Genomic DNA, 18,916 nt, shown 5'->3' with positions numbered 1-18,916 from the left:
AAAATAAAAAAACGGAAATATCACATTTACATAGTATTCAGACCTTTTACTCAGTACTTTGTTGAAGCACCTTTGGCAGCGATTACAGCCTTGAATCTTCTGGGGTATGACGCTACAAGCTTCTCCCATTCTTCTCTGCAGATCAGGTTGGATAGGGAGTGTCGCTGCACAGCTATATTTAGATCTCTCCAGAGAAGTTCGATTGGGTTCAAGTCCGGGCCACTCAAGGACATTAAGACTTGTCCCGGAAGCCACTCCTGCGTTGTCTTGGCTGTGTGCTTACGGTCATTGTATAGTTGGAAGGTGAACCTTTGCCCCAGTCTGAGGTCCTGAGTGCTCTGGAGCAGGTTTTCATCAAGGATCTCTGTACTTTGCTCCGTTCCTCTTTCCCTCGATCCTGACTAGTCTCCCAGTCCCTGCCGCTGAAAAACATCCCCACAACATGATACTGCCACCACCATGCTTCACCGTAGGGATAATGCCAGGTTTCCTCCAGAAGTGACGATTGGCATTGAGGCCAAAGAGTTCCATCTTGGTTTCATCAAACCAGAGAATCTTGTTTAGCAAACTTCAAGCGGGCTGTCATGTGCCTTTTACTGAGGAGTGGCTTCTGTCTGGCCACTCTACCATAAAGGCCTGATTGTTGGAGTGCTGCAGATATGGTTGTCCTTCTAGAAGGTTCTCCCAATCTCCACAGAGGAACTCTAGAGCTCAGTCAGAGTGACCATCGGGTTCTTGGTCACCTCCCTGACCAAGGGCATTCTCCCCCGATTGCTCAATTTGGCCGGGCAGACAGCTCTTAGAAGAGTCTTGGTGGTTCCAAATTTCTTCCATTTAAGAATGATGAAGGCCACTGTGTTCTTGGGGACCTTCAATGCTGCAGACATTTTTTGGTATCCTTCCCCAGACCTATGCCTCGACACAATCCTGTCTCGGAGCTCTACGGACAATTCCTTTAACCTCATGGCTTGGTTTTTGATCTGACATGCACTGTCAACTGTGGGACCTTATATAGACAGGTGTGTGCCTTTCCAAATCATGTCCAATCAATTTAATTTACCACAGGTGGACTCCAATCAAGTTGTAGAAACATCCCAAGGATGATCAATGGAAACAAAATGCACCTGAGCTCAATTTCAAGTCTTAAAGCAAAGGGTCTGAATACTTATGTAAATAAGGTCTTTATATTTTTATAAATTTGCAAACATTTCTAAAAACCTATTTTCGCTTTGTCATTATGGGGTATTATGTGGAGATTGATGGAAAAAATATTGAATACATTTTAGAATAAGGCTGCAGCGTAACAAAATGTGGAAAAAGTCAAGGGGTCTGAATACTTTCCGTATGCACTGTATTAGTGCATGTAATGGTATTGAAAGATGAACAATAAAGGAGACGTATTGTACAACTTAATGTAAGATAGTTGCTCATGAAAGTAGTCGATGGGCCAGTACAAAATGTAATCCACGTTTCTTTAAACAGCAACTACAAACTTCAGCTAACTTTTGCCATCGTTATCTAAAAATGTAAATGGGAGTGGTTACATGCGGTTGCTGGGGGGGAAAAAAATTCTAATCACCTTTAAGTAACATCAAACCAAATGATTAAGCTATTCGGCCATTCCGTTTTTAACGGGTGCGACTTGCCCCATTACTCCCATTGATTTTTAGCTGGCTGTGGCCATGGATTACAATTTCTCCTGGCCCATAGACTACCTCAGGGGAAGAACCATTAAACATAATGGAATATTAAGGAAAACATTAAGAAACCATCTAACATTAAGGTGCAAAATATTAACTTCCATTTTAAAACAGTGAATGATTTTGTAATTCTGATATTAAAAGGAGATGACCGCCCAACATAAGCAGTATTGAGACCAAAGATGATCAGTTATGCTTTTCCCTAGATGACCACTACTGTACAACAAAATAAAAAACAAACTTTTTACGTAATATTAAGTCAGTAGTACGCTGCTTAAAACTGATTAATGGCAAACTCATAGGCATCCGTGTAACACTAAACAGTTCTAGCTAGCTAGATGAAAAGGAGCAGCTGTTCATTACTGCAGATAGTGGTGTGAACTGTAACTGCAGCTTCAAAAACCTAGCTACTATGGTTTATCTAACGCCATAAGTATGGTGTACCAAAAATAATAAACATGAAATAAATATGCTAATGATAGCATGCTAAACGTCAATGCTTCTGTATTGCAGAGCCCAAAGTCTTTCACCAACTCAAAAACGATTGGAATAATAACTGTTACTAACCAACTTCACCACGTAAAAATACATTATGTACGACATATATGTTTGGAAACTGAACTAGCTTTAGCCTTTATAGCTATATTATATAAAATACATTTAACGCAATTAAAAGTCAATGCTCATGCAACGTGCCTAGTTGGTGTTGGGCTAGGCCTACCTATACAATCACCAAGGTTTGTGTTCATGGATGGTTCAGACTTATGGTTACAGTAAAGGTACATGTTGCAGCGCAGCCACCTAAAAGTGTCTGCAGGAGTATCTTTTTCGGGGGGGGTGGGGGGGTGAGTCAGTGTTCAGTGATGTGTATCAATTAGGTACAGCTGTATGTGTATTCAAACAGAAAACATACCTCTGAGAATTCTCTCCTCGTGACAGCGTAGAAAGTCCCAGATGCGTACGGTTCCGTCATCAGAGCAAGTGGCAAATTTATTATCCGTAGGTGAGAAACTGAAGACAGAGTGAGGCAGGAAGAGAATCAACAATGCAGGAAGACACAGTTGGGCTCCCAGGGTTTACAACAGGGTCAAATCCAAGTACAACTTAGTACAGTACAACCACTTAAAGGGGGCATCTCCTGGGCACAACAGCAACCTCTCCCATCAAGCTGTGTAGTGGCATTTAACAACATTCACAAAACCTGACCAGTAATGGAAACTCAAGACAAATACTATTTCATTCAACAGTCTTTCCCCACAACTAACACGTTGAGTCAATACACTAGAACGTATCTACCCAAAATGAAACACCTACACTATATATACAAAAGTATGTGGACACCCCTTCAAATTAGTGGATTCGGCTATTTCAGCCACACCCGTGGCTGAACAGTGTATAAAATCGAGCCCACAGCCATCCAATTTCCATAGACAAACATTGGCAGTAGAATGGCCTTAATGAAGAGCTCAGTGACTTAATGTGGCACCGTCATAAGATGCCACCTTTCCAACAAGTCAGTTCATCATTTGTCTGCCCTGCTAGAGCTGTCCCGGTCAACTTTAAGTGCTGTTATTGTGAAGTGGAAACGTCTAGGAGCAACAACGGATCAGCCGCGAAGTGGTAGACCACACAAGCTCATAGAACATGAAAGCCAAGTGCTGAAGCACGTAAAGATCGTCTGTCCTCGGTTGCAACACTCAGTACCGACTTCCAAACTGCCTCTGGAACCAACTTCTGCACGAGAACTGCTCGACGGGAACTTCATGAAATGGGTTTCCATGGCAGAGCAGCTGCACACAAGCCTAAGAACACCATGTGCAATGCCAAGCGTCGGCTGGAGAGGTGTCAAGCTTGCCGCCAATGGACTCTGGAGCGGTGGAAACGCCTTCTCTGGAGTGATGAATCACGCTTCACCATCTGGCAGTCCGACGGATGAATCTGGATTTGGCAGATGCCAGGAGAACGCAACCTTCCCCAAAGCATAGTGCCAACTGTAAAGTTTGGTGGAGGAAGAATAATGGTCTGGGGCTGTTTTTCATGGTTCGGGCTAGGCCCCTTAGTTCTACTGAAGGGAAATCTTAAAGCTACAGCATGCAAAGACATTCTAGACAATTCTGATCTTCCAACTTTGTGGCAACAGTTTGGGGGAAGGCCCTTTCCCTCTTCAGCATGACAATGCCCTCGTGCACAAAGCAAGGTCTATACAGAAATGGTTTGTTGAGATCGGAGTGGAAGAACGTGACTGGCCTGCACAGAGCCCTGACCTCAACCCCATTGAACACCTTTGGGATGAATTGGAATGCCGACAGAGCCAGACCTAATCGCCCAATATCAGTGCCCTCACTAATGCTCTTGTGGCTGAATGGAAGCAAGTACCCGCAGCAAAGTTCCAACATCTAGTGGAAAGCCTTCCCAGAAGAGTGGAGGCTGTTCTAGCAGCAAAGGGGTGGATCAACTCCATATTAATGCCCGATTTTGGAATGAGATGTTCGATGAGCAGGTGTCCACATACATATGTATAACAAAAATTAAAAACACACAATCAGGTCTAAACTATAACCCAAAAGCAAGCTTCACACTAGACGTAAACCCAAGTTAAATTAATCTTTCTCAGTTTACACATGCATTACCATCTATACTCCACCACAAATTACCAATACCTACAATAAGTGCATTTGTCTTGGCCTTACACTACAGCAACAGTAAGCAAGCCAGCTAAAAATCGAAGTTCTGTTGAAATTCAAAATTAAATCTAAACCTGCCCTTCTTATCAACATGCACAATATCTGCAAGCGATTCATGATCTTCAACAACTCAGTCAGTCCCATTGCGGTCCTACCCACCTCTATTCCTATTCCCTTCAGTGTTTACAGATGGAGATGATCAGAGAGGTGAAGACAATATGGCTCCGCCTTGCCCTCCACTACACCTTGTGAAACAGCCATAATGCATGAACTAATCAGATTTGTGCACACAAACAAGTCGAAGCTAGGGGAAAATGTAACTGGGATGTCTAGTGTGAGATTACAGAGCAGTAGTATTTGACCAACTGGACTTCTGTAGAGATATGTCCCAGGTTATCTGTTTTGTGGATCAAGCAATATACACTTTACAAAATAATGGAAATGATAAGCAGTGGCACCATATTATTTCCAGATTTGCTTAGGCCTAGGTCTGAAAACAGACAAACTGATTTATTTTTTACAGCGTCATGAGGTAATGCATTCCTGTTAGTCAATCAGATAATATGGCTCTATCTGTAGTTGGAGCAACAGTTGTAAAATTGGTGATGAACTAACATACTAGAGCCCCCCTGACCACCCAGCCTATAGGCCCAAACTTGATTCATACCAACAGCAAAGACAGCCTACACCTGACATAAGACACCTGAGGAACTTCTTGACTAGTTCCCTAATTTCAATCTTCAGTTTTGGAGCATAGCCATCAATGCTTGTATGATGTCAGTGCCCTTTTCCTCCTGTCACAATTTTCTCAGGGCTATGACCACAGCCCTGAGACGCTTTATTTTCAATTGGTCCTGGAGATTCAATGCACGTTAAACATTAACAACAAGACAGTAAAAGTGTCTCACAAACATTAACAGTCAATGAAAATAAGTTGTGGCATTGAGAAATTATGTATTCAAAAGTGAAGCTTTAAGTTGTTTTAGGTCAGAGATAAACCCAGCATAAAACCCTATTCATGATCTTTATTGAATATTTTCGTAAAGCTCCATGAAGGCAACCACCACCAAAGGTAAAAATATACACAATGGCAACCTTTTATTCAATAAATCCCTCTAACTCCACCGCCCCATTCAATGTAGATATTAAAGCTGCAATATTGAACTTTTTGACTGACCCAACAAAATGCACTTAAAAAAGTGTGTCAGATCTGTCACTCATTGAAAGCAAGTCTAAGAAGCGGTAGATTTGTTCTATGTGCACTATTTCTATACTTCCTGTTCTTAAGTTTCATTTTTGCATCTTTTACTTTCGGTTTTGTACACAAGCTTCAAACAGCTGAAAATGCAATATTTCACAGCGGTTTAGATAGTACAATGATTCTCTACACTATACTTGCTTGTTTTGTCACAAACTGACAATTAGGCGAACTATTAGAATTTTAGCAACGAAGCAATGGCGGACCGATTTCTTCATAGTGCATCTTTAACTTTGAATTTTCCAAGGGTTATTGGGGTGGTGGGAAGGTGGGTGGTCAAAGAGACCTTGTGGGTTGCATAGGAATTGAAAGTGAAGGGTGATAGCCAACTGCTCTAACCCCAGAGGAAATTTGGTTGTGTGTTCAACAGAAAGTCTTTATTCAAGAAGCTATGGGGGGGTCACTTGTGGATGTGGGTTTTGTTACTGGGATAAATTAAACGGGAGACAACATGGGGGTGGCAATATTGGTAGATTCAAAAAGGTGGGAATTGTAGATATGCATTTGCCTACATCTCAAAAAACTTCAAACCAACCATGGGACTGTGGTAAAGTGTGTGTATGGAGAGACCCTATGTGTGTCCATAAGAGGGATAATACTGTCCCCTTGTGGAAGTGCGCCACATTCAAAACTCCCTATGCAGCAACGTAAAGTGCAACCTCTCCACTTTATTCGGTATTACTCTGTCCCTCTGGGCTCATCTATGTAAACCAGTAGTCTTTTAACGTGCGCCAATACCTTTTGAATATAGATCAACACTTTATTTAACAACACCGTGAAAATCAACCTTTTCTGTACATAGTAGTTATGTATAGAAAAAATCAAGATACACAACTCATCATGAGCCACAGGCAATGATGATGGCAATAAGCAGAGATCAGTGCAGTGTTGCGACAGCACAGACGTACATTTATCAATCATTTTCAGGGGAAACAGCAATAACAACAGTAATAGGCTGGGGTTAACTACAGAAAATGGTAGATTGTGTATAGACCTGGCCTCTCTAATCGCCTCCTTGTGAGCCTGGAACATCTTGACGTTGTTCATGTTGGACTGCCAGTACTTGACATAGCCGCCGTGGTCAGCCGTCAGCATCCACATGTCATTGTGAGACCAGGTCATGGCCCGCACGGGGCTGTCATGGGCCTGAGGGGAGGAGAGACAGACATAGTCAGAGAGAGCACTAGGACCAAAAACACAGGGCTGGAAACACATTTCTAGAAGATAGTGGATATACAGCCAACATTTTTTGTGGTTCCATGCGGTGGTTCGCTAACCCCATGCCTAACCTTAACCTTTTTTTTTTTTAAGAAAGTGTATTCAGCCGGCGGAGCCAAGGGTTAAGTTCATTGTAAAGTGTTGTAGGAGGGTGGATTCAATGTTCACCTGTAAGATGGTCTCAAAGTTGAAGGTGAGTCCGTTCCACAAGGTGAACTCCCCACTGGAGGCTCCTGTGACAAGTCGCCTCCCCTCAGGAGTCCACTATGAACGAGGGAGAGGGATGGAGGAGACGATGAGATATGGAGAGAAAGGGAGGTGGGGAGGAATAGTTTGATAAATTAAAGGGGTAATGAAGAAGGGAACAAAAATAGGTAAGAAAAGGAAGAGAGTGAGATTGAACTTAGTAATCACATTCTGAAGTGCCCATTTATATTCGGCAGAAAACTCATTTCCTGGTGGGCCAAGTGTGTGGGTTTTGGCTCATCCCTTGTACTCGATTGATCAATTAAGGGCATGAGCTATGTTTCCATAAACTTATCCAATGATTTTTTTGTCGACATTTAAAAAGTTTGCATAGAAAATAGATGCAACAAATGGCTGCCACGTTGCATTTCCATTGAACTGTTGTGTCGATAAAAACAGCTGGACATAATGACAAAACAACCCCCCCCCCCCCCCCCCACACAAAAAAAAGGCAGCTAAAACCTTGAATGTTGAATAAAAATGAAGTGGTTGAAGTGTTTCCATTATCCATTAAGGAAAATTGTGCATTAGCGACTGCCCTCCCACCTAACTGCTTCATGTCTCAGGTAGCCCACAAAAGCCAGCATGGATACAATGCAAGAATTGACTAATATTTGCCATATTCTAATAATTCTCATGTGCCAACGTATCACTGTTGACGTTGAGACTGGTGTTTTGCGGGTACTATTTAATGAAGCTGCCAGTTGATGATTTATGAGGCGTCTGTTTCTAAAACTAGACACTAATGTACTTGTCCTCTTGCTCAGTTGTGCACCGGGGCCTCCCACTCCACTTTCTATTCTGGTTAGAGCCAGTTTGCGCTGTTCTGTGAAGGGAGTAGAACACAGCGTTGTACCAGATCTTCAGTTTCTTGGCAATTTCTCGCATGGAATAGCCTTCATTTCGCAGAACAAGAAAAGACTGACGAGTTTCAGAAGAAAGGTATTTGTTTCTGGCCATTTTGAACCTGTAATCGAACCCACAAATTCTGATGCTCCAGATACTCAACTCGTCTAAATAAGGCCAGTTTTATTGCTTCTTTAATCAGCACAACAGTTTTCAGCTGTGCTAACATATTTGCAAAAGGGTTTTCTAATGATCAATTAGCCTTTTAAAATGATAAACTTGGATTAACTAACAACGTGCCATTGGAACACAGGAGTGATGGTTGCTGATAATGGGCCTCTGTACGCCTATGCAGATATTCCATTAAAAATCAGCCGTTTCCAGCTACAATAGTCATTTACAACATTTCTAAGTGACCCCCAACTTTTGAACGGTAGTGTATGTTATAGCACGATGTTCCAAATGCTTGTATCGCAAGAATCAAGGTATTTTTCTTAGTGTGTCTTTTCTTGGTCTCGTTTCCTTCGCTCCTTCTGTGCACCTTCCCCCTCGCACAGACACCAAGCCCCTCCCCCTACCAAAGAGACTAAAGATCACTTCTTCCTCTCTGACAACAAGCAGTTTCAACTCGCTATTTGCATTTAAGGTATGTCCCAACATGTAATAGAGAAGAACTTAACCTTTGTAACGATACCCTTTTTATGTTTCAACTCTCAAAATGTACAACAGAGCAGTCCCTACTAAGACAGGAGTATCAAGAATCAACATGATTGTGGAAAATAAATGGTCAGTTTGTTGCATGCGGCATTGCGGTACCACGTATTGGCAGCACCACTTTAGCCACAGACTTAGGTGCAAGCTGTCTAGTCTGTTTTATATAAACATGCATTGAGCATTAAAAAATGCATTTGTATAAGGAATTAGCAACTCACTCACATTCTGATAAATAAGCATCTTCTTATCCATGTAGCTAGGACACTTGAGTTCAACGACTAAACAAAGTGAATGGGCTGTGTTGTTCAAACAGTTGGAGACGGACAGGAGGGTATATTCATAACAGTTAAACTGTTCTACCTTGTTAGCATGCAAATAGATCCAAGTTGGCTACACTTGAAATATAAAGGATTAGCTGGCTACTCCTGCTACCAGAAGTTGGTCATTACTGGTGGATGTGCAATGTGCATGGTTCTATTTACATTTGTAAAAATGGCATTTTCGTAGACAGACTTGAAAGCCTGATCAGTGATTATTGCAAAAAAAGCAGGTAAACTATTTTGATCAAATAATTAAATGATTAGTGGGTCTAATGGTTGAAGGCTTATATTTATCTTAGGTATAATTTTACAAGTCTTCAATGGATAATTCCAGACTGTTTGAAATGCAGTGTATTGATGTTTAATTGAGCAACAAAGCTGATTTCTTTAAATCGAGCACCACAGTGGATTCAGAACATTTTGTTACGTTACAGCCTTATTCTCAAATTTAAATACTTGTCTCTCATTTATCTACACACAATACCCCATAATGACAAAGCAAATAAAGGGTTTTAGAAATTTTTGCAAATAAAATATTTAAAAAATGAAACAAAATACCTAAATTCAATTGATTGAACATGATTTGGAAAGGCACACACCTGTCTATATAAGGTCCCACAGTTGACAGTGCATGTCAGAGCAAAAACCAAGCCAGGAGGTCGAAGGAATTGTCCGTAGAGCTCCGAGACAGGATTGTGTCGAGGCACAGATCTGGGGAAGGGTATCAAAAAAATGTTTGCAGCATGGAAGGTCACCAAGAACAAAGTGGCTTCAATCATTCTTAAATGGTGTTTCTCTGTGGAGATGGGAGAACCTTCCAGAAGGACCACCATCTCTGCAGCACCACCAATCAGGCCTTTATGGGAGATTGGCCAGACAGAAGCCACTCCTCAGTGAAAGGCACATGACAGCCCGCTTGGAGTTTGCCAAAAGGCAACAGAAGGACTCTGTCCATAAAAAACAAGATTCTCTGGTCTGATGAAACCAAGATTGAATTCTTTGACCTGAATGCCAAGCGTCACGTCTGGAGGAAACCTGACACCATTCCTATGGTGAAGCATGGTGGTGGCAGCATCACGCTGTGGGGATGTTTTTCATTGTCAGGGACTGGGAGACTAGTCAAGATCGAGGGAAAGATGAATGGAGTGAAGTACAGAGAGATCCTTGATGAAACCCTGCTCAGGACCTCAGACTGGAGCGAAGGTTCACCCTCCAACAGGAAAACGACCCTACACAGGAGTGGCTTCGGCACAAGTCAGGGCATGAACACAATCGAACATCTCTGGAGAGACCTGAAATAGCTGTGCAGCGACACTTCCCATCCAACCTGAAAGCTTGAGAGGATCTGCAGAGAAGAGTGGGAGAATCTCCCCAAATACAAGTGTGACAAGCTCGTAGCGTCATACCCAAGAAGATTTGAAGCTGTAGTCGCTGCCAAAGGTGCTTCAACACAGTACTGAGTAAAGGGTTTGAATACTTATGTAAACGTGATATCATTTCTTTTTTCTAAAAACCTGTTCTTGCTTAGTCATTATGGGTATTGTGTGTAGATTGATGAAAAAATATATACATTTATCCATTTTAGAAAAGGATGTAACGTAACAAAATGTGGAAAAAGGCAAGGGGACTGAATACTTTCCGAAAGCACTGTATATCGTGAATTGCCCATAAGTTAATTTTTTTTTTTTAATAATAATCAAATAAAAGCTTTTTAGGCCTTATAGCCCAGCCCTAACTCGAAGGAGAAACTTGCATTAGAAGGTGAAACTTGCATCCAGCCAACCAGAAAAGCAAGGCGAAGATGTTCAGGCGTTCTTGAAAGTCAGGACAATCCTTCTCCAGCAAATAAACACTTTTTAAGTTAGACAAAATAAAATCCATCCGCTGAACAGAAGAACTTTGTCCATCTTTAGAACATTTCTCCTATCGCTGCCTGCAATGTTTTTTCCGACATTACTTTTGTCTATGGAAACCTGCCTAATGATTAGTTAGGAACTCCCTTCACCTGGTTGTCTCGGTCTTAATTGGACAAAAATGAACAGCAATAAAAACCAGATGACACACAGCCCACCAGGAATTGAGTGACACCCCTGCACTATGGGCTTCACATGTCTCAGAAAAATATGAGTAGTCTGCCCTGAACAAGTGCGGAAAGTGTGAGAGAAAATAATCTTACCCTTATGACAAAGACAGGGCACTTTACTTTGTTCGTGGAAGTTCGGACAAACTTTGTGGTAACTGCATTCATGGGGTTACTCAAGATGCCCACAGGAGGAACCAGCTACAAGAGCCAGAGGAATAAAGGGAGATGACAGAGAAAAATACACACATTTCAGCATATTGGCTACAAATGGGAACAACATTTATCAGATCTAGCCAGGAACAAGGACATGCTAACACCCTCACACAGATTCATTGATAGCATATTTTCTTCTTAGATTATCAGTTAACTGTAAATCATATAAGCCTAGTATCTGTCCATACTTACATCATTGTAGCATCCTGCATCTGGTTGGATGGCACGGAAATCTCTGTGGTCTCTCTGCCACAAACGATTCTGCAGTCAAGAAAAAGAGAGCATTTAAGGAACCATGAAAAAAATGGACAAAGGTCTTTGCATTTAAACACATTTCAGCCAAATACATACAGTTCAATCGGAAGGTATTCAGTCCCCTTTACGTTTTCACATTTTGTTATGTTATAGCCTTATTCTACAATGGATTAAATAAAACATTTTCCTCCATCCACACACAACACACCATAATGACAAAGCGAAAACAAGTTTAGACATTTTTGCAAATGCATTAAAAATAACAGAAAAACCTTTCCATAAGTATTCAGACCCTATGCTATAAGACTCGAAATTGAGCTCAGGTGCATCCTGTTTCCATTGATCGTACAACTTGGAAAATTCTATTGATTGGACATGATTTGAGTGGTGCAAGCGGCTCCAGAGAGGCGCAGCAGTCTAAGGCACTGCATCTCAGTGCAAGAGGTATCACTACAGTCCCTGGTTTGAATCCAGGCTGTATCGCATCTGGCCGTGATTGGGAGTCCCATAGAGCGGCGCACAATTGGCCCAGCATCGTCCGGGTTTGGCCAGGGTAGGCCGTCATTGTAAATAAGAATTTGTTCCCATCTGACTTGCCTAGTTAAATAAAGGTTACATTTAAAACCAAGCCATGATGTCGAAGGTAGATCTGAGACATGATTGTGTCTAGGCAGCATTGAAGGTCCCCAAGAACACAGGGGCATCTACCATTCTTAAAAAGAAGAAGTTTGTAACCACCAAGACTCTTCCTAGAGCTGGCCGCCCGGCCAAACTGAGCAATCGGGGAAGAAGGGCCTTCGTCAGGGAGATGACCAAGAACCGAATGGTCACTGACAGAGCTCCAGAGTTTCTCTGTGGAGATGGGAGAACCTTCCAGAAGGACAACCATCTCTGCAGCACTCCAAAAATCAGGTCTTTATGGGAAAGTGGCCAGACAGAAGACCCTCAGTAGAAGGCATATGACGACCTGCTTGGAGTTTTCCAAAAGGCACCTATAGGACTCTCAGACCATGAGAAATAAGATTCTCTGGTCTGATAAAACCAAGATTGAACTCTTTGGCCTGAATGCCAAGCGACACGTCTGGAGGAAACCTGGCACCATCCCTACGGTTAAGCATGGTGGTGGCAGCATCATGCTGTGGGGATGTTTTTCAGCGGCAGGGACTGGGAGACTAGTCAGGTTTGAGGGAAAGAAGAACAAAGCAAAGTACAGAGAGATCCTTGATGAAAACTTGCTCCAGAACACTCAGGACAGACTGGGGCGAAGGTTCACCATCCAACAGGACAACGACCCTAAGCACACAGCCAAAATTAGATTTTATTTTTACAAAAACAGTTTTTGCTTTGTCATTATGGGGTATTGTGTGTAGACTGGTTAGGGGGATTTTTTAAAATCGATTTTAGAATAAGGCTGTAACATAACAAAATGTGGAAAAAGTCAAGGGATCTGAATACATTCCAAATGCACTGTACATACATGGGAGTGAGGGCTCAAGTACAGCTCTCCACGTTCATTGTCATGTCTGCGTTTGGATATTAGAAACTGGCCGTGTCTGAACAGCCGTACTTGCATTCTAAATAGCAGTAATGTAGGGTATGGGCAAAATGTAAGCTTTTATAACATTTAGAAAATGTAGTATCCTTTAAATGCCAGGATGACATACTCATTTTGGCTTTTCATATAGTAAAATTTGCTGCACACTATTGAGGAAGAGAAAAGTCAATGAAGACAGTGGTCAGCGCATGCTCCGAGTACGCGTCCTGGTAATCCGTCTGCCCCTGCGGCCTTGTGAATGTCGACCTGTTTAAAGGTCTTACATCGGCTATGGATAGCGTGATCACTTAGTCCCCTGGAACAGGTGGTGCTCTCATGCATGGTTCCATGTTTGCCTCGAAGCAAGCATAGAAGGCATTCAGCTCGTCTGGTAGGGTCGCATCACTGGGCAGCTTGTGGCTGGGTTTCCCTTTGTAATTCGTGATAGTTTGCAAGCCCTGCCACATCCAACGAGCCAAAGAGCGTCAGAGAAGTTGTAGTAGGATTCGATCTTTCATAATATTTGTCAAACATTACCAGCGTTTAGCCTATATTTATGTAATTAAAAGTCTTATTAAAGTTAGGCTACATTTTCTGTCACCTCCCTCATGTCAGCATCGGTTTGGACATGACGCTTTAAGCCAATATCACCTGCATATTACTTTGACATGCAGGCTTTTTTTTATTTTTATGTATGTAAAGGCCTACATGAACAACAGATTTGAATATTATTCCAATGTTGGCCTTTGATCAGAATAAATAGTTTGATAGTGATTTGTGTATTCATTTAATTTCTTGTCTGATTTTATTTTACTTGTCTTGGAAAATAGGACAAGCGTTAATGCAGCGCCATTACTCTGTGCACAGTCCAGTTTCTCGAGAAACACACCTGTGCTTTGGTAGCAGGAAAAAGGTTGTTCATTGAGTGGGTCACAAGAGAACTCAAAAGTTTGGTCACAAAATAACTGATGCTTCATGTCACGTCCATTACCTCCAGGTGTCTAATGACCGAGGGGTTGTAGTCGATGGTCTTGCGGTTGACAGCCTTACGCATGCGCTTGCCATCGAAGGTGAGCTGCTGCATGGCCTGCTGCTGGGCGAAGTCGGGGCGCTTGTAGAAGAGCTGCCGTGGTGCCTGGTGCTGGAACCGCGGCATGTGGAAGAACCGTGGCGGGGAGCTGGTGTCCGTCGCCATGGTCAATCTGCTGCTCCTTTAAACCTGGGGAGAGATGGAAGATGGGGCGGAGGTGAGAGGCAATTGATCGGTTGGTTGAAAAGTAATGTGTCATGAGTACAGAGAAAATGATAAACAACGCAATATTCTCAAAAAACACTTGGGCAGTGCTTCTTCAAAATATAACGTACTAAAACTATTTTGAATCAAAGTCATCTCATCGGGTCTAACAAGTTTGTTCAGCCATTATTTAGGAGATTAATTATACTGTAACTACAGATGACAAATTCAGCTTCGGCCCATGTAACTGATTAGGCATGGAATTTGCAACATTCCTCTACCAAGAAGCTTTATCACCACCAACAATATACAATTCTCAGAACAGTCAACTTATAAGTAGATGCTGTCTAATTGCAGAGTTCTGTCTTTTCAAAAAACAATACATGACACCTCCCCTGACTGGAAAGGCACAGCTGAAACTGCAAACATACACCACAGGTGGGAAGTGATCACAATTTTAGACAAATCTAGGATCAGCCTATCCAACCCCAAATTCTAACAACCTTAAAGTAGGCCTATTTAGTAGGGCCGGGTGATACCAATATCATGATACTCATTAGTATCGTGGCAAGAAAACAAACACAAAGCAGATATGAACTTACTTAGGAAATCAGCCCTAATGTTGGAAACAAACATCATTATGTTGTCATCCAGTGTCACATTTATTTAATTTTCCAAGCTATAGCACAATATTTCACATACAGCAGGTTCTTAAAGAATCAAAGAGTGGTGTGCTTCGTGTTTTCACTTTTGTCATGAAAAATAAATAAAACATATTGCGATACTGGTACCTTCACAGGCCTACTATTTAGGTCAATGAAGACATCTGACCCTGGACTAGCAGTGACTGATGTAAATCAGTTCAGATGAGTTCTAGTTTGGTGAGCATGCGAATATGGGCAAGTCTAAATTAATGAGTGGCAAAAGGGGTGTTGTTGCAACAGGTTTCCAGACTTTCTTTGCCCGTCTCTCATAACAAGAGACATAGGAAACAAACAAAAAAAACATGGCTTCAGTCATACCATCTAGCAAGCATCAATTATAGGTTACATTTAAACTTTGTTCTGTCATACTATCATGCACAAGCTTATTACTCTGTACATTGAACCTATGGTGAACCTAGGTGTACAGCAAGCCTGCCATGAACACAATTCAAACTAAGAACGCAACAGTCAGTCTACGCTATTGCACCCTTGACATTCATGTATGTCGCATGTAAGCAGTACCTGAGTGAGCTTTGAGCACCCCACTTTCCACACAAACTCAGTTTAGGCTAATTAGCCTATGTATAGGCCTACTAGAGCAACAACATTCAGCACTGTACACACATTTGCAGAAAACATATTTTACACACAGCATAGGCATAAGGCTGGGTTTACATAAAGGAAAAATACCAAAAACATCAAAACACAAACATATCCTACAACTAGAAGTGATACTAATATGTTTATCATCAAAGAGTGGGACCACTTATAATAATTGGGCAATGAAGCAATATTCCAACATGCTCTGGTCCCACACTGTAGCCAACTCCTTTATCAATGTCATACATGTTATGTCATACCTGTTTAGCATGAAACGTGTTTGGCATGACAATGAATGAACACAGTTGCCTAAAGAACAAACAAGGCTAATCAAAGTGCATTTCATTACACTTTCACATGTAAATAACTAAATGAGCAGACATTTTACACAATGTGGTAAAAAACAGAACACACTGGCAGTAATACCCTTTGTCAAACGTTGAGCTCAGAAACTTCACAAAATGACATATCAAATAGGCTAGTTGACAAAATCATTATTTTCAATACATCAACATTTTCCCAACATGTGTCCATAATATAATCCACTTTATTTTGTGCATAAGGACAGTCCATTATAACCAGGACACTAGTGAGGAAATATGCAGTGATTCGGTGTGCAATTGTTCCTTGTTGGATTTGTATAATTGACAACTTCCACGTATGTCCAAAAGTAAGCGATTAAGCAGTTTAATTGACAAACGTAACTAACTAGCTAACTTGTGAGGGCAACATATGCAACTATTCAAACAACTTTATTTGTACCCCTAGCCCGGTTCCAAAATATAGCTTACTGCGATGAGTGTCCAAAGCCAGCATGGTTGGGAGGTAGCTAGCTAACGTTTACTGGAATCAACTTCTAGGCTAATTGATTAGCTAATTAAAGTTACCCGAAAAGTTGTGTCCAGAGTCAGAGAGGTAGCTAACTACCAGTAGTTAACTAAGGTGGGTTAGCTATTGGTTACTAAGACAGCTAGCTATATGTATAAGCTAGCTGGCTACTGTTTCAGTTCTATGAGTCGGAATTTCTTGCCGCGGTAACGTTTTCTAGCTAGCAGCACACGAGGTTTCTATGCTAGTTAGCTAGAGCGCTAATGCTAGCTAGCGCACAGTAGATCCTGGCAACCAGTGATCGGCTGATTAGCTAAGTTAACGTGAAGTTACAGGCTGGTTTGGTTGTTATCCAAGTTGCTGACCAACTGCAATAGTTAAGACCCCAATTGTATTTTATTTGGGGAAACTAAGCCTAAAGTTTGCTAACTAGTTAAGTTGATGTCAACAAGCCATTACTAGTCTTTGAAATGGACGAGGTGGTGGCTAGCCAGCTAACGTTAACGCTTGCTAGCTAATTCTTAGCTAACACGCTAACGTAGGTCAATATGAATAACAAAGAAAATCGTTAGTTAGCTGCAAAACTGTTAAGGGATTAGTTTACGGTGTATGGATGGATAGTAAGCTATTTCAAGGTTTGTGTCTAACACGAAATTAGACATCACAATCCGTTCCTCTTCAAATTGATGTTTTGTTCCTGACTTGACAACGTAATTAAATGGCGCCCGGTGGAAGTCGTCTTTACAACAACAACGCGATGCTTAGAAACTCACCAACAATATCCAATGCAGAGTTATCTAGCTATGGATAACTAGATTCTTCTCAGATATACTCTTTTTGAGAATCATAAGCGCCTCAAAGTTTATTGAAAATGTATCGGTTTGTCACTTCTCGTGTTTAGCCACCTACGCCGGCCTCCATTTCGGCGCTTTCTCCTCGTTCAGCTTCTATTTTTTTTCAACACGACTGACTACATTACGCCTGCGGTGGGAGTTTCAAACGTCATCACGTAATTAGGGTACTGGTGCTACTACAACTAATAATAATAACACTAAGGGGACTCGATAATCTGGACCGGGCGCCCGGGTAGGCGTCTATTGCACCGGCGCCCTAACAAAAAAAGATTGCAGTTTTAAAATCTGCAGTCAACTGTGATATTTTGGACACATTAATTGCAGTATAATTGCAGTTGAACCGTAGTTATACTGCAAAATTACTGAAGTAAATTTTTTTATTTTATTTTGGACGCAGCATACTGCAGTTATAATGCACTCTAACTGCAGTTATACTGCACTCTTATTGAAATCGTTTTCCTCAAGGGTGGAAAGTTGATTACATTTTTTTCAACATGACTGACTACATTAAGCCTGCAGTTAGAGATTCCTAATGTCATCACATAATTAGGGTACTGTTACTACTACTAGCTACTACTACAAATAATAATAAGGGCATTCAATTAATCTGGACCTCGGTGCGTCTGTTGCACTGGCGTCCTTACAAAAAATATTGTAATTTTGAAACTACGGTAAAATCAAATCAAATGTTATTGGTCACATACACAAGGTTAGCAGATTTTATTGTGAGTGTAGCGAAAAGCTTGTGCTTCTAGTTCTGACAGTGCAGCAATATCTAACAAGTAATCTAACAATTCCACAACTAATATCTAATACACACAAATCTAAGTAAAGGAAAGGAATAAGAAAATATGAATATAAATATATGGATGAACAATGACAGAGCAACATAGGCTAAGATGCAATAGATAGTATGGAATACAGTATATACATATGAGATGAGTAATGCAAGATAAACTCAGCAAAAAAAGAAACGTCCTCGCACTGTCAAGTGCGTTTATTTTCAGCAAACTTAACGTGTAAATATTTGTATGAACATAACAAGATTCAACAACTGAGGCATAAACTGAACAAGTTCCACAGACATGTGACTAACAGAAATGTAATAATGTGTCCCTGAACAAAGGGTGGTCAAAATCAAAAGTAACAGTCAGTATCTGGTGTGGCCACCAGCTGCATTAAGTACTGCAGTGCATCTCCTCCTCATGGACAGCAGCAGATTTGCCAATTCTTGCTTTGAGATGTTACCCCAGTCTTCCACCAAGGCACCTGCAAGTTCCCGGACATTTCTGGGGGGAATGGCCCTAGCCCTCACCCTCCGATCCAACAGGTCCCAGACGTGCTCAATGGGATTGAGATCCTGGCTCTTCACTGGCCATGGCAGAACACTGACATTCCTGTCTTGCAGGAAATCACGCACAGAACGAGCAGTATGGCTGGTGGCATTATCATGCTGGAGGGTCATGTCAGGATGAGCCTGCAGGAAGGGTGTACCACGTGAGAGAGGAGGATGTCTTCCCTGTAATGCACAGCGTTAAGATTGCCTGCAATGACAACAAGCTCAGTCCGATGATGCTGTGACACACCGCCCCAGACCATGACGGACCCGCCACCTCCAAATCGAT

At 41.6% G+C, this 18,916-nt stretch overlaps 1 protein-coding gene across 5 annotated transcripts in view; it reads right to left on the bottom strand.

Annotated features, from left to right (window-relative positions):
- wdr33 (WD repeat domain 33) overlaps positions 1–17,413 on the bottom strand; it is a 41,063-nt gene extending 23,650 nt beyond the window's left edge. For all 5 annotated transcript variants that reach the window (XM_029704008.1, XM_029704012.1, XM_029704011.1 and 2 more), the window contains exons 1-7: positions 17,211–17,413; positions 14,063–14,290; positions 11,475–11,543; positions 11,163–11,267; positions 7,029–7,124; positions 6,637–6,788; positions 2,614–2,711 (exon numbers count right to left, since the gene is read on the bottom strand). In XM_029704008.1, coding sequence (XP_029559868.1) covers positions 2,614–2,711; positions 6,637–6,788; positions 7,029–7,124; positions 11,163–11,267; positions 11,475–11,543; positions 14,063–14,266 — 724 coding nt within the window. In that variant the 5' untranslated portion in view covers positions 14,267–14,290; positions 17,211–17,413. The remainder of the gene's footprint in view (positions 1–2,613; positions 2,712–6,636; positions 6,789–7,028; positions 7,125–11,162; positions 11,268–11,474; positions 11,544–14,062; positions 14,291–17,210) is intronic.
- Positions 17,414–18,916: the final 1,503 nt, after the last annotated feature.

The sequence above is a fragment of the Salmo trutta genome, chromosome 21, assembly GCF_901001165.1.
Source record: "Salmo trutta chromosome 21, fSalTru1.1, whole genome shotgun sequence".
NCBI classification, from domain to species: Eukaryota; Metazoa; Chordata; class Actinopteri; order Salmoniformes; family Salmonidae; genus Salmo; species Salmo trutta.
The sequence above is the reverse complement of the archived record's forward strand: the minus strand, read 5'-3'. Positions and strand labels throughout refer to the sequence as shown.